This window comes from Panthera tigris, chromosome D3, assembly GCF_018350195.1.
Source record: "Panthera tigris isolate Pti1 chromosome D3, P.tigris_Pti1_mat1.1, whole genome shotgun sequence".
Taxonomy (NCBI): domain Eukaryota; kingdom Metazoa; phylum Chordata; class Mammalia; order Carnivora; family Felidae; genus Panthera; species Panthera tigris.
The window spans coordinates 31,902,756-31,918,743 of NC_056671.1; the positions used below are offsets into that span (position 1 = coordinate 31,902,756).

A 15,988-nucleotide genomic window follows, 5' to 3' on the forward strand; every position below is an offset into this window, starting at 1 on the left:
ATAACCAATACCAATACAACCGCTGAAATAGTGAATGATCAATGACTAAATACAATTTACACTTGTATTACAATTTGTTTAACTAAATACAAATGAGTATACAGATATCCCCTGCTCTTCAAAGGTTTGTGTTATGCCACTTTGCTTTTGCAAAAGACCTAATTAGTACCTTTTCTCGCTAACCAAAAGAAATCTGAAGAGCATTTTTGCTTTTGCAAAAAGTGAAAACAGCTTTCAACATCTGTTTTGCAAGCCACTACTTGAAGCACCCTCAGCTTCAACAATAGCACCACCACCAGCTCCTTCCTTGGGAACTACACAGTATCTCACCATCAAACTGACATAGCTTTGAACTGTCTTTGAGCATCTGTGCTTTATCTCAATTTATGTTATGCATCCATTAGCAAAGTGTATCCTAAGGTATCAGAAAAGCCTAAGAGAAGTTATTTTTTGGTTCTGGGAATGCTCAAAATTTTTTCCATGTAAGTTAGCGGTAACTGCTTCTCCACTTTATGCCATTTCAGCTTAGAAAAGTTCTCTTAAGAATGCTCTACTTTCATATAACAGGGGAAACCTATATCTTTAACTAAGTTCAAGTAAAAACCCTATGCTACTACTTACTCCTCAAGCCAACCCACCACAGATACTGACCCATCTCAGACTGACTGCTAGAAAAATCCCTAGTATAAATTTCTCTTCTCTCCTCCCCTTAAACAGTTGTTTGCCTTAGGGAGGGCCTAGGCCAAACATAAGACCAGCCCCTCCTAACATTAAAAAAAAAATTGTAGGGGCGGGGCGCCTGGGTGGCTCAGTCAGTTAAGCATCAGACTCTCAGCTCAAGTCATGATCTCACGGTTCATGAGTTCGAGCCCTACATCCGGCTACATGCTGACAGTGAGGATCCTGCTTGGGATTCTCTCTCTCACTCTCTCTCCCCCTCCCTCACTCCCACTCTCTGTCTCTCAAAATAAACTTCAAAACAAATTTTAAAACAGGACACCTGAGTGTCTCAGTCAGTTTTGTGTCTGACTTCGGTTCAGGTCATGATCTCAGAGTTTATGGGTTTAGAGCCCCACATGGGGCTCTGTGCTTACAGCTCAGTGCCTGGAGCCTGCTTCAGATTCTGTGTCTCTCTCTCTTTCTGCCCTTCCCTGCTCATGCTCTGTCTCTCTCTCTCTCAAAAATAAATAAAACATTAAAAAAAATTTTTTTTAATGAAAAAAAAAAAACTGTAGGGGCACCTGGCTGGCTCAGTTGGTAGAGTGTGTGACTCTTAATCTTGGGGTCATGAGTTCAAGCGCCACATTGGGTATAGAAATTACTTAAATAAATAAATTTTTTCAAAAAATTTATAGCATGCAAGCTACAAATCTAGAGTAACTAGAAGACTATGGTATTGCCATTAAGGAAACCCATACAGCAATGGGACAGAATAGAGTCCAGAAATAAACCCTCTATATATGGTCAATTGAGTTTCAATGAGGATGCCAAGACCACTCAAATGGGAAAGGGTGTGGTGTCTCTCCTGATCAGATGGGGGCCCCTAAATGTGGGGCAACCCTAAAGGGTGGAAGCTGGAGGCAAGGGCAGTGAAAGGATTCACCTGAGGCAGAACAAAGGAGATAGAAGTTTATCGAATAGAACACAAGGGAGTTAGGGAGAGGAGAGCAAAGCACAGGCTGTCTGCTATGAGGCAGCAGGTGGGGGCTGCATTTAAAGGAGGAAGGTAAAGGAGGTATGGGGACATATGGAACTTTCCCTTTTTTGGTAACTGTGCCTGGTTGTAAGTGGCCCATTGGTTAGTTAGGGCCTATGAACACTTTGAGGTAGGCTGCCTAATGGGCCTGTTTATATTCACCCAGGGGGTTACTGTGGGCCCTTCTGCCTTGCTTTTTACGATCCATTGCGTAAGCCTGTTGTCTAAAAGAGGCCACTACAAAGGGCAATGGGGCAGTCATTCCAATAAAAGATACTGGGAAAACTGGATATTAACATATAAAAGAATGAAGTTGGGGGAGCCTGGAAAGCTCAGTTGGTATAGCATGTGACTCTTGATCTCAGGGTCATGAGTTTGAGCCCCACGTTGGGGGTATAGATTACTTTAAAAAAGAAGGGCGGGGTGGGGGGGCAGAGAGAATGAATGAAGTTGTACCCTTACCTTACACCATATACAAAACTTAAGTAAAAATGAACAAAAGAACTAAATGTAAGAGCTAAAAATTATAATTCTCTTAATATAAAACTTTGGGGAAAGTCTTTATGGCATTGGACTTGACAATGATTTCTTGAATATGACACAAGAAACAAAAACACAGCAAACAAAAGAAAAAAATTAACTGGACTTCATTTTGTACATCAAAGGTGACTGTCAAGAGAGAGAAGGCAACTCACAGAATGGGAGAAAATATTTGCAAATCATATATCTGAAAAGGGATTAATATCCAGAATATAAAGAACTACCACTCAACAGAAAAAAAAAAAAATTGTTTTAAATGGTCAAAGGACTTGAAAAGACATTTCCCTAAAGAAGTAAAGAATTCTGGTAACAATTCCAGTTCGGGGGTTGGGGGAGAACCCCCCCCAACACACACACACAATTCTCAGCAGTAAAGCTGTCCAAGAATTCAACTCAATTCTGACTCCATCTACCCAGAAACAGCATCAGATTCCATAGATTAAGAGTTCAATCGTGCAAGACTGCCCCCACTTCGGACACCTAAAGCAGCTCTCAAACCTCAGACATTTCCCTTAATAGATTACCAATTTATTATCAAAGGATAGAACTCAGGAACGGCCTGATGGGAGAGATGCATAGAGCAAGGTATGGGGAAAGGGTAAGAAGCTTCTATGCCCTCTCCAGGCTAACCACTCTCCCCACATTTCCACAAGTTCACCAACCCCAAAACTCTCTGAACCATGTTCTCTGGGGTTTTTATGGAGATTTCATTCATTACAAGGACATGACTGATTAACACATTAGCCAATGGCAAGCGATTCAACTTCCAGCCTCTCTTACCTCCCCAGAGGCTGAGGGTGACACAGAAAGTTCTAGCCCTCTAATCACAAGGTTGGCTTCACTGGCAACCAGACCCCAACCTTAGGCACTTTCCCAAAGTCACCTCATTAACATAATAAAAGATACCTTTATCACTCTGTACACTTAGGAAATTCCAAGGGTTCTGGGAGTTGTAACTCAGGAACTGAGTTAGAAAAACCAAATATACATGAAAAATAAATTTCTTATAAATCAAGACATTGCAAGAAGATATACAAATAACCAATTAACACATAAAAATGTGTTCAACATCATTAACCATTAGGGAAATGCAAAAAAAAATGGAATTTAATAAACAAAACAGATGAACATAGGGAAAGGGAAGAAAAATAAGATAAAAACAGAGAAAGCAAATGTAAGAGACTCTTAAATACATAGAACAAACTGAGGGCTGCTGGAGGAGAGGTGGATGGGGGGATGGGCTAAATGGGTGATGGGAATTAAGGAGAGCACTTTTGGGGATGAGCAGTGGGTGCTACATGTAAGTGATGAATTACTAAATTCTACTCCTGAAACCATTATTCGACTACATCTTAACTAACTTGGAATTAAATAAAATTTAAAAAAAAAAAAAAAGGAGATGCCATTTCACACCCACTAGGATAGCTATAATGGAAAAATAAAAAAGATAGCAAACATTGGCAAGGATGTGGAAAAACTGGAACACTCCTGCATTGTTGGTAGGAGTGAAAAATGGTACAGTCATTCTGAAAATAATTTAGCAGTTTCCAAAAGTTAAAACACAGAACTACCACATGAGCCAGCAATTCTACTCCTAGGCACATACTCAAAAATATTAAAGGCAAGACTTCAGACAAATATCTACATAACAAATTTCATAGTAGCAATGCTAGCTAGGATGCAACAAGAAGTTAATCAAGTAAGAAGGCTGAAAGCTATCAGCAGAAGGGAAGAGAGAAAGGGACAAAAGCAGGGAATATATTTTGTTTTGGGGAACCAACAGTTCTAACCAAGGAGACACCCAACTAGGTGTCTTACCTGATACTGATAGCCCCTTACGTGATCCAGTGTGAGCTGGACTAGACCTGAGGACAAGCAGAGAAGCCCCCAAGTTATCCTGAAGCTACTTTTAGCTCCTTATATTAAGATCTCCTATGGGCGGAGTTTTCCACCATTTTTTGAACACTGATGTACACACTAGCATGTTGACATCCCAGGCATGTGCAACTCAAGTGTTTATGCAAGCTCCCTGCCCCTGTCCCCAATACACTGGATAAAACCTTCCTAACTCCACAAGGAGACAGTGCTTTGGGAGCTTTCTCTTTGTCTCCTTGTAACAAATAATAAACAGGTTTTTGCTTTCAACACTTTCTTGGGTTGTGTTGAATTTGATGCACCCCAAGTGGCAAATCCCTTGAGTTTGGTTACAGCATTTTTTACAATAGCTAAGAGGTAGGAACAACCCAACTATCAATCTACAGATAAATGGATACACCAAATGTGTCATATACACACAATGGAATGTTATTCAGCCATAACAGGAATGAAATTGACCTTTGCAACAATATGGATGGACCTTCTGCTTAGTGAATCAAGCCAGATACAGAAGGACAAATATTCTATGATTCCATTTATATGAGGTACCTAGAGCAGTCAAATTCCTAGAGACAGAAAGTAGAACAGAGGTTACCAGGGGTTGGGGAATGGAAAGAGGAGGTACTATTCAATGGTACTGACTTATGTTGGGAAAAATTAAGTTTATATACAGATATAGGTGATGTGTACGCAGCACTGTGAATGCAATTAATGCCACTGAATTGTACACTTAAGTTACCACGATAAATATTATGTTACGTATACCCTACCACAATTTATAATACGCAGCAGAAAAAAAGAGTAGTATTGATAACATGCAAGCATTAATGTTGAGAGGAAGGTGGATAGGACTGGTAAACAGAGAAGGAAACACTGTTATTTATGTCCTTATAAAGGCAGAGAATATATCCAGAAAAATACACAAAAAGCATGATAGTGGTTGACTCTAGGGAGCCAACTGTGTCACTAAAGGGGAGGAAATTGTCACTGTATACATTCATTTATACCTTGTGCCTAATTATCTATTAAAGAAATAAAGAAAAAAAGAAAAAACATTGGAATGGGTCTTAAAGGTAATCTACTTCAATTCCCTCACTTTACAGACATGGAACTTGACTAGTACACACATTATACTCTTATTTAAAATCAAACATCCATGCCCGGCTAGCTCAGTCGGTAGAGCATGAGACTCTTAAAATCAAACATCCAATCAGGGAAGAGCAGAGAATAGCAGAACCAGATAAAGAGCATATTTTATAAGAAAGCAAAGGTAACCACAAAGGAGAAAAAACAATATTTTAATGGATTTTTAGAGTGCACTCACTCTAGGACAATGCAAATACTGCAGATTTATCATGAAAGTTATCATTAAACAATGCCATGAGTGTTCCTGAGTACCACTTCAGGCCCAAGACAAAATTAAATAAACAAGTAGAAGAAAAACATGGAAGAGGAAAAATAGAACTGGTAAACACAGAGAAGAGTGATAACATCTTATCAAGTGCCTGAAGTGTTCTTGGAAAGACTGATATTCCTTGGAGATCATGCACCCTCCTCCCCAAAACCCCCAAAACCAACAAATGTCTCACCCAATGACTCTGTCCTCGCAGTTTATCATTTGATTCTCCTACTATTTCTTCCCACACAGCAGCTGTTCGGTCAAAAGAACAAGAAGCCAAAACCTGTCCAAATTCAGGATGGGCCCATGTCACACGCCACACAGATCCACTATGTGTCTGAGGAATTATTTAAAAAAAAAAACAAAAATTGACTTTACTCATATTTCACACAAAGTTTTACTTGAGGAAACAACACAGATGTCTTCAATAAGAGCAGAATGCTATTCAATTTTACATTTAAATAAAAAATTGAGTTCTGAAAATTTTTAACTTTTAGAAGATATTCTCTACTTAGGATTATGGCCCTTCTGGAGTCAAGTCCTTCTAACATTTTACTAATAAAGAAAAATCCAGCTGGATAAAGTTGACCTCTTCCAGTACTAACAGAGACCTGCTTCAGAGTTTAGCCTTATCAAGCTTTAAAAAAAAGATCTACCAGTCCACCATTTTTTTTACTTGCAAATTCTCTCTACAGGAAACAGCCATCTAATAAAATAAATAAGACTAACCAAAACTGTCTGCTTCAAAAGCCTAACAATATATAGAAACTACAGCAGTAAAATGCTTAAATGACTCTGATACCTGGTTAGACAAGTAGACTATTCTAGGAAGTGAGGCAACGAGTGATAAAATACAGAGAAGCCCAAATCCTTGTATTCTGAAAAAATAATTTAAAGCTCAGTAGCGTTACCTTTATTATTTGAAAAATGTCAAATTACTATTCTTAAACACTCGTGTTGACAAAAGGAAAAAAACAGAAAGGTCTCAAAGCATTTCACATCGGAGCACCTGGGTGGTTCAGTCTCTTAAGTGTCCAACTCTTAATTTCAGCTCAGGTCAGGATCTTGAGGTTCATGAGATCAAGCCCACATCGAGCTGGGAGGACAGCATGGAGCCTGCCTGAGATTCTCTCTCTACCCCTCCCCCACTCCCTCCTCTCCTCTCTTCTCTCTCTCTCACAATAAATAAATAAACTTAAAAAAAAAAACAAAAACAAAAACAAAAAAAACCTATGGCCTGGGTGGCTCAGTCATTAAGCATCTGACTTTGTTTGGCTCAGGTCATGATCTCATGGTTCATGAGTTCAAGTCCCACATCAGGTGAGCTTGAGCCCCACTTCAGGTAAAACACGAGCCCAGGTGAGCCCCACTTCTTTCTTTCTCTCTCTGAAAGAAAGAAAGAAAGAAAGAAAGAAAGAAAGAAAGAAAGAAAGAAAGAAAGAAAGAAAGAATTTCACATGGACAGAATTTTGTTTGTTCTTTCCAGTAAAAATACAGTATAACAACAAGCATCAGTCCACCAATTATGTTTATAAAATTTGTTTCATGCTTCTGTATATCTAACACTTTCACACTTAATAATCTCAGAACACTTTCATAATCGTGTAACTTCCACATGGTAAATATGTTATTCAAAGGTAAACTTTGCACTCTTATTTTTTATCCTTTTTTTGGTCTGGTCTTTTTTGTTTCACTTTTAATTATTATTTATATAAGCTACTAGTTAAAGAATACACAAGACCAGTGAGACTCTGTTAAATATTAGATTGCCAGTAAAGCACAACCTACCTAAAAACTAAAGATTACAAAGAGATGTTCATCACAATAAAAAGGAAACAACTTATACCAGCTATCACAAGTTGAACAAAAACAGGGTATATTTATTGGTATATTCATGTTTTACTGCTACATTTATGTTTTTAAACAAGCTTTAAAAACATACCAAAATATTTATGAAATATGTTGTTAAATTAAAAGGCAAGAAATGGAGGTTTCTTTTTTAGAGTGATAGTTTTGGAAATGGGTAAAGGCGGTAGTTGTACCAAAATTGTGAATGTAGTAAACGCCATTGTATTGTGTATGAAGGATCAAACTACTGAATTCACAACATGAATGAACCTCAAAGAAAAGGGAAAGTAGCTAGACACAAATAACTACATATTGTAGAATTCCATTTATATGAAATGTCTAGAAAAAGTAAAACTACAGAGACAGAAAACACTTCAGTGGTTGCCTAGGGCCTGGGTACAGAATGGGAACTGACCCCAAACAGCCACAAGGGAAGTTTCAGGGCCATGCAAGTGTACATAGAAATTTACTAAAATTCGTTGAACTACACATTTAAAACTGATGACTCTAGCGGTATGTAAAATTCTACCTGAATAAAGCTGAAAACAGAAATTGTACAAAATATCACAACTATTAAAAATATGCAAAAGAACAGATAAGTAATAAATACTAAAACACTAAAAATAGTTATGTTAGAATGCTATGAAATTGTACGTTTTCCTACTCTCAAATCTTCTGAAGTATATTTTTGATACTTTAGCAGTTAAAATCAAAATATTTTAGGAAAAGTATACATTTTATAATTCTCTCCAGAAGAATAGCAAGTCACTGACGCTACCAAATAAATAGTAACCATCTCAATTTTTTTTTTTAAAATCACTAAAAATACTAACCTTCCAACTAGCAGTACAATGCCAATCCCCATTTTCACTTTTATCCCAGACCTGTAAGAAAATAAGACATATTTTATGCAAAATATTCCTATAAACATGACAAACATAAAGAGTGAATCAGTATTAAGGCAAAAGAAATGAACATAAATTCACAAAATAATACAACCAGTAAGTAAACATTCATTCATTCATTCATTCATTCATTCAGATGTTTATTAAGAACCTGAGGAGGGGGCGGGGGGGGGGGGGGCGCCTGGGTGGCTCGGTCAGTTAAGCATCCAACTCTTGATTTTGGCTCAGGTCATCAGATCGAGCCCCACATCTGGCTCTTCACTGACTGTGAGGAGCCTGCTTGGGATTCTGTCTCTCCTCTCTCTGTTCCTCCCCTGCTCATGCTCTCTCTCTCTTTTTCTCTCTCTAAATAAACAAACATTAAAATAAAAGGACCTGCAGAGTGCCAGGCACCAGGCTGAGCAGGAGGGGGTCAAGGAATCTGTGCTCTCATAGGTAACAGAGACAACTACAGTTACAAGCAAGTCTTGTTATCGTAGTAGTTGTGTTCTACAATGTTGCTGTGAACACTGAACCAGCAAATACTAAACCACTGCTCTCAGGGGAAATATTTGTCAACTAATCAATACATAATCTCGTTTCATGTATGTATCTATTTAAAGACACTTCTTTAGTGGATATTATTGATTCATTAACACTGAAGTCAGAGCCAGCAGCAACTCATGGCAGAGTGAAACTTTCCTAACACACATATTTTCTCTGCAGGGCATATTACAGCCTTCTTGCACCTAAGATCACTAGGCACCCCTTCAGCACTATATATACTTGGGGACAATTTTAGACAGTGAAATCACCAACAAAAAAACAAAAATGTGAAAAATGTGGCACAAAATAGACAATGATAAGGACACTTGTGGGGCCCCTGGGTGGCTCAGTCAGTTAACCTCCTAACTCTGGATTTTGGCTCAGGTTATGATCTCATAGTTCACAAGCTCAAGTGCTACATCAGGCTCTGCACTGACAGTGCAGAGCCTGCTTGGGATTCTCTCTCTCCCTCTCTCTCTTTCAAAAAAACAAAAGACTTGTTTACAGTATGAGAGTCCAAATAAGAAAAGTGTCACTGCAGCAACTTCTTATTCAACATGTCTCCAGAGGCAAGGGAAACCAAAGCAAAAATGAACTATTGGGACCTCATCAAAATAAAAACTTCTGCACAGCAAAGGAAACAATCAGCAAAACTAAAAGGCAACTGACGGAATGGGAGAAGATATTTGCAAACGACATATCAGATAAAGGGTTAGTATCCAAAATTTATAAAGAACTTCTCAAACTCAACACCCAAAAAACAAATAATCCAGTGAAGAAATGGGTAAAAGACATGAACAGACACTTCTTCAAAGAAGACATCCAGATGACTAACAGACACATGAAAAACTCAATATCGCTCATCATCAGGGAAATACAAATTAAAACCACAATGAGATACCACCTCACACCAGTCAGAATAACTAAAATGAATAACTCTGGCAACATCAGATGTTGGCAAGGATGCAAAGAAAGAGGATCTCTTTTGCACTGCTGGTGGAAATGCAAACTGGTGCAGCCACTCTGGAAAACAGTATGGAGGTTACTCAAAAATAAAAAATGGAACTACCCTACAACCCAGCAATAACACTACTAGGTATTTATCCAAGGGATACAGGTATGCCGTTTCAAAGAGGCACATGCACCCCAATGTTTACAGCAGTGTTATCAACAATAGCCAAAGTATGGAAAGAGCCCAAATGTCCATCAATGGATGAATGGATAAAGAAGATGTGGTGTACACACACACACACACACACACACACAATGGAGTACCACACGGAAATCAAAAAGAATGAAGTCTTGCCATTTGCAACTATGTGGATGGAGCTAGAGGGTATTATGCTAAGTGAAATTAGAGAAAGACAACTATCATATGACTTCACACATATGAGGTATTTAAGATGAACAGAAGGGAAGGGAAGCAAAAATAACATAAAAACAGGGAGGGGATCAAAACATAAGAGACTCTTAAATGTAGGGAACAAACACGGTTGCTGGAGGGATTGTGGGAGGGGGGATGGGCTAAATGGGTAAGGGGCATTAAGGAAGACACTTGTTGGGATGAGCACTGGGTGTTATACATAGGGGATGAATCACTGGAATCTACTCCTGAAATCATTATTCATTATTACACTACATGCTAACTTGGATATAAATTTAAAATAAGTAAATAAAATAAAACAAAATAAAATAGAAAGCAGTGTCACCCTGTTTAACCTCAGTTGGGAACATGCACACCGGGCAACTCCAATTTTTTGCTACTCTGCTCATGTCAAGCAAATAACTGAGAATATTGATTTTGGGGTCACAAATAAATTGTAAAGAGTAGGTGAACTCACAAATACACAATTGGCTAATAATGAGGACCAACTGTTTATGTAACAAACAAAAGCAAAATACTTAATCTTACTATCAACAAAAAATATAGATTATAACAAGACAACATTTTAACCTCTTAAAAAATGAAATGATAAACTCCTCAAAAAACTAAAAATAGAATTACCACATGATCCAGCAATTCCATTTCTGGGTATATACCCAAAAGAGTTGAAAGCAGGTTCTCCAAGAGGTATGTGCATACCCATATTTATAGCAGAATTATCCACAACAGCAAAAAACATAGGAGCAACCCAAGTCCACTGACAGATAAATGTTAAGCAAAATGTGTTATTTACAATACATATAATGTAATATTCAACCTTAAAAAGGAAGAAAATTCCAGCACATGCTCCAACATGTGCAAACTTCAAAGACACTATGCTAAGTGAAATAATCCAGTCACAAAAAGGACAAATACTGTAGGACTCCACTTATATGAGGTACCTAGTCAAATTCATAGACAGAAAGTACAATGGGGGTAGTAGCTAGGGTGTGATGACAGGGAGAATGGGAAGTTATAATTTAATGGGTACAAAGTTTCAATTTTGCAAAATGAAAAAGCTCTGTCTAGATAGATGGTGGTGATGATTGCACAGATATGAATGTACTTAATACCACTGAACTATAAACACTTAAATATGGTTATGACAGTAAATTTTACGTGTATCTTACCACAATTTTAAAAATTAGAGAAAAAATGTTAGTAATTCCTGACATGGACAATTATCCTATCAAATCAGTACTTTAACTGTAAAATTGTATAACCTTCAAAAAGACAATCTGCCAATTATTCACAAAAGCTTTTAAAATATTCACTAATTTCTCTACTTGAATTAGGCTAAGGAAATCATTCAAAACACAAAAAGCTTAAAGTAATGAAGATTTCCATTGCAATACTACTTCCAACAAACAAAACCTACAAACGGAAAGATTTAGAGATTCAGTAACAAGTGGATGAGGAAAAAAAATCTATGACCTATTCAGTTAACAGACATTAATTACTGCAATATTCAACAACAGGTGGAGAGATGAATGTCTAAAGAAAATGTGTACACATACAACAAAATTATCATTCAATCTTAATGAAATTACAATACATACTACAAATATGGATGAACCTTGAAAACATCATGGTAAGTGAAATGAACCAAACACAAAAGGGCAAATATTATATGGTTACATTTATATGAGATACCCAGCATAGTCAAATTTATAAAGAAAGAGTATTAGAGGGGCACCTGGGTGGCTCAGGCACTTGGGCTTCTGACTCTTAATTTCGGCCCAAGTCATGCTCTCAGGGGTCATGAGATCGATCCCCATGTCCAGTTCTATGCTGAGCATGGAGCCTGCTTGGGATTCTCTCTCTCTCTCTCTCTCTCTCTCTCTCTCTCTCTCTCTCTCTCTGCTCCTCTCCCACTTGTTCTCTCTCTCAAAATAAATAAGTAAACGTTAAACAAACAAACAAAAAAAAGGAACAGTATTAGAAGTGACCAGGGACTGGGGCAGGGTAGAAAAAGGAGTTATTGAGTAGAGTTTTACTTTAGAATGATGAAAAAGTTCCAGAGATGTATAGTGGTGACGGCTGCACAACATGAATGTTATGCTTAAGGCCACTGAACTGTAATGTAGATCTAAAGATGGTTAGCTTACCACAATAAAAAAAAAAAAAAAAAAAAAATTAAGTGATTTTAAACCTTTTAGGAATTAGAACGCTATAGTTATTCCATGTATTTGGTGACACCACTTTTTCGAAAGGGAACACCAGCTGTAATTCATCATTGAGGGATCACTGGTATCAAACTTGACTCATGTGAAAGGCAAGTAATAAAAACTATCCTTCAGATTTTCAGTTATTTTGGAGTTGTCGAAAATGCAAATAACCCGAACTCCAGCTTTCATCTGCAAGTCTATTGTCGTTAACGCTATAATAATCTCTAAAGTTCTTAAATCCCAAAGACCATCCTCTTATCACAGAAAATTCTGGTCAAAGTAGTGCAGACATTTACATGAACTTTATGAAACAAGCACTCCATTTCTTTAATAGCAAGTAGAGAACTTCACTGGATATAAATGGATTTGTTTCCCATATGAACGCAAGGAGAGAACAATCTCAAGATGAGCAACAAGCTCATCACAGCACTTGAGACAACACGTTGAACCGACTGCATTACAGGTGGCGAGGCAAAGGCCTCTGGCTGAACCGGTGTGGTAACAGGACAAGTACTCCCCCACCCGCGCAGTCTGACAAACCCTTCTCGCAGACTAAGCCGAATCTCTAGCTCTCGCCCACAATGACCCAAACCTGCAGGAGTTAGAACCCGCGTGATGCCCAGGGCCCCACTGGCGGGAGCGCGCACGTGGCTAAGACGCCTGCCCGCCCTCCCCCCCGCGCAAGCGCAGAGCAGAGTGAGCGCGGGGGAGCGTCTGTGACCCCACAATACTGGGGCAAGCACGGCGGAGCAGCCCAGCCGCCCACACTCCTTGGGCTCCAGACCTCGTGTCCAGCGGCGTGCCTCAAAATCCGAGGTAGTCCCCTTTCCACGCGCCGTTCCCTCCGCTCTAACAGCGGGTCATGCAAGTCCCCACTCCCCCTCCTTCTGGGCTCGGCCCCACCCAAAAGCTCCGCGCGCACCTTGACGCTCTGGTCACTGGAGCAGGTAGCCATTCGTCGCCCGTGGAAGTCGAAAGAGACATCATGGATGAGATCCTTATGGTCCGCCGCAATACTGCGCGCCACAAACATGGCTTCCGCCGGGCCCGCGCCTGCTCCGTCTGCCCCTCCCACCTCCGAAGAGGGCGGCCGCGGCAGCGCGCGGACCGCAGCCCACCAGGACCACGCCGCCGCCGGGGCGCGCACAGCGCGAGCCACCCGCGCCCCAGCGCCGTGCCCCACCCCTTTGCCCGTCATGCCCCGCGAGGCCAGGGCGAGGACTACTGCGCCTGCGTTTCCTGAAAGAGTCTAACCGCGGCAGGGGCTTAGGAGAGAGTGGCCTTTCCTTAGCTGTAATGAAAATTAAAGGAATTCATTGTTGAAGTATGATAATTGGGAAAAGTAAGAAAATTAGAAACACCATCTACAGTCCTGGGCCCTGAGTCAGTATTGGTCAGCGTCATTCCCCACCGCCCTCAAACAAGGGCTGAGTGCTCGGAAGAAGTGGAGAAGAAAAGGAAATTTGCTGGGACAACTAAGGAGCAATGAAGGGTGGAGAGTCACCAGAGGAGTACAGGCTCAGCCGAAAAGTAAAGACCGGGGGAATAGGATTGACAGGGAAAAACTGGGGGGTTATGGAGGTGGAAGAGCAGGTGTGAGGGACAGAAAAGGGAAGGATCCGAAGTCAAAATGTTTAAAGATTTCACAGGTAGAACAGGCTTGGTAGTGTCAAGAATCAAGATGTGGGCAGTGAGATACTAGAAATTAGAAAGTTCTTCATAAAGAGGGGAGCCTGGGTGGCTCAGTGGAGTAAGCATTGGACTCTTGCTTTTGGCTCAGGTCCTGATCTCAGGGTTGTGGGATGGATCCCCACAGTTGGGCCATTGGGTTCCGGCTGGACTTGGAGCTTGCTTAGGATTCTGTCTCTTTCTCTGCCTGTCTCTCTCTCTCTCTCAAAAAAAAAAAAAAAAAAAAAAAAAAAATTCTTCATGAATGTATATTCATGAAGAAACTAGAAAGTTGAAGTCATCTAGGAAAATGAATGGCAGGATCCGAAATGAACTGAAAGACTGGGGAACCTGCAGCCAGAGTTCCCAATAAAGAAATAAGTCAAACGAGAAAAAACAACAACAACAACAACAACAACAACAACAAAAACCTGAGAAGAGGCCAGTGAAGAAGAGCCCTCAAATCAAAGATTCTGTCAAACCCAGGAAGTAGAGAGATGCAAATTTCCCTTGCCTAGCTGAAAATAGTGCATTCCAATGAAACCTTTTCTAAGCTGAAATGGCATGAAGGGAAGAACCAATTACCATAAATGTACATGGAAGGTTTTTTTTGAGAGTTCCCAGACTCAATAAGTGACATAGGCTTTTCTGATACCTTACCACACATCTTGTTAATGGATACACAAGTCAGCATAAGGCACAAATGCTCACAGGCACAGTTCACAGGTCTGGCTGCTTGACGCTCAGATGCTGTGTAATTCCTAGGGAAGGAGCTTGGCAGCGCCACTGATGCTCACCTTTAATGCCACTTCTAAAACAGCCAGCTGCAAAATGAACACTGATAGTTTTGCTCTTCACCGCTTTCTGAAAAGTGAAAAACCGCTTTAGATTTTTTTTCTGTTAGCAAAAGCGGGTACTAATGTAGGTCTTGCGTAAAAGCAAAGTGGTGTAACATCAACTTTCAAAAAGCAAAGGATACCTGTGTTCAGTTTACTGATTTAGGGTATTTTGTTTATCAGGCATTCCAGAGGGCTTAGTGGTAAAGTTAGGATGGGAAACCAGAATATTAGGTTGGGGGAATGAAAAGAGAAAAAAAAAATGTTTTTAAATGAGCCTGTAGAAAGGGTTTATATTTTTGATTCTGGCCAGAATTGACAAGCATGTAGGGCATGGTGTGATTAGAAAGCTAGAAAGTTTTCAAAATAATTAATCCGAGCTGTCCCCTGATGGATTGCACAGAAACATGCAGAGGCAGGTGGAGAAATGACTTAGCCTTTCTGGATTTTTCTTCACTTGCCTTTTTTTCCCCACTACAAATTGAGATGTTACTGGTACTTTAATAGGTTCCACATCTGTGAGTTGCAGGTATGATTACTAATAACAAATGTAACTGCTTTAAGGTCGAAAACACTCATTTCTTTAAAAAATTACCTACTATCTATAAAAGTCCAATCAATTTATAAAACTCTAAAACTTTTTTCTTAAGGTTTAAGTAATCTCTACACCAAACATGGGGTTCAAAACTCAGCCCTGAGATCAAGAGTTGTATGCTTTTCCAACTAAGCCAGGTGCCACCAATAGCTCTAAAACTTTTTAACAATATTTTTAAAATTAAAAAATTTCAAACAGGGGCGCCTGGGTGACTCAGTTAAGCATCTGACTTTGGTTCAGGTCATGATCTCAGATTATATGGGTTCAAGCCCCACATTGAGTTTTCTGCTGCCCCACCTCGGATCCTCTGTCCCCCTCTTTCTTGCCCCTCCCCCACTTGCACATGTGCACCTGCATCCTCTCAAAAATAAACATTAAAAAATAAAAATAAATAAAAGTTGAAAATAAATAAAAAACATTTTAAACAGATCAATATTTGCCAAGATTATCCAGGTGGAGAGTTGCATAAGTGAAGTACAGGGGATTTTCTTTTTCAGGACTTTTATTAGA

General features: G+C 39.5%; 1 protein-coding gene across 3 annotated transcripts in view; it reads right to left on the reverse strand.

The window, feature by feature from the left end:
* Window positions 1-13,500, reverse strand: part of SEH1L (SEH1 like nucleoporin) — a 33,194-nt gene extending 19,694 nt beyond the window's left edge. For 2 of the 3 annotated variants that reach the window (XM_007085887.2, XM_007085888.3), the window contains exons 1-3: window positions 13,302-13,500; window positions 8,192-8,242; window positions 5,701-5,847 (exon numbers count right to left, since the gene is read on the reverse strand). In XM_007085887.2, coding sequence (XP_007085949.1) covers window positions 5,701-5,847; window positions 8,192-8,242; window positions 13,302-13,412 — 309 coding nt within the window. In that variant the 5' untranslated portion in view covers window positions 13,413-13,500. The remainder of the gene's footprint in view (window positions 1-5,700; window positions 5,848-8,191; window positions 8,243-13,301) is intronic. The other variant, XM_042961355.1, reaches the window with a different exon arrangement.
* Between the last annotated feature and the right edge of the window lie 2,488 nt (window positions 13,501-15,988).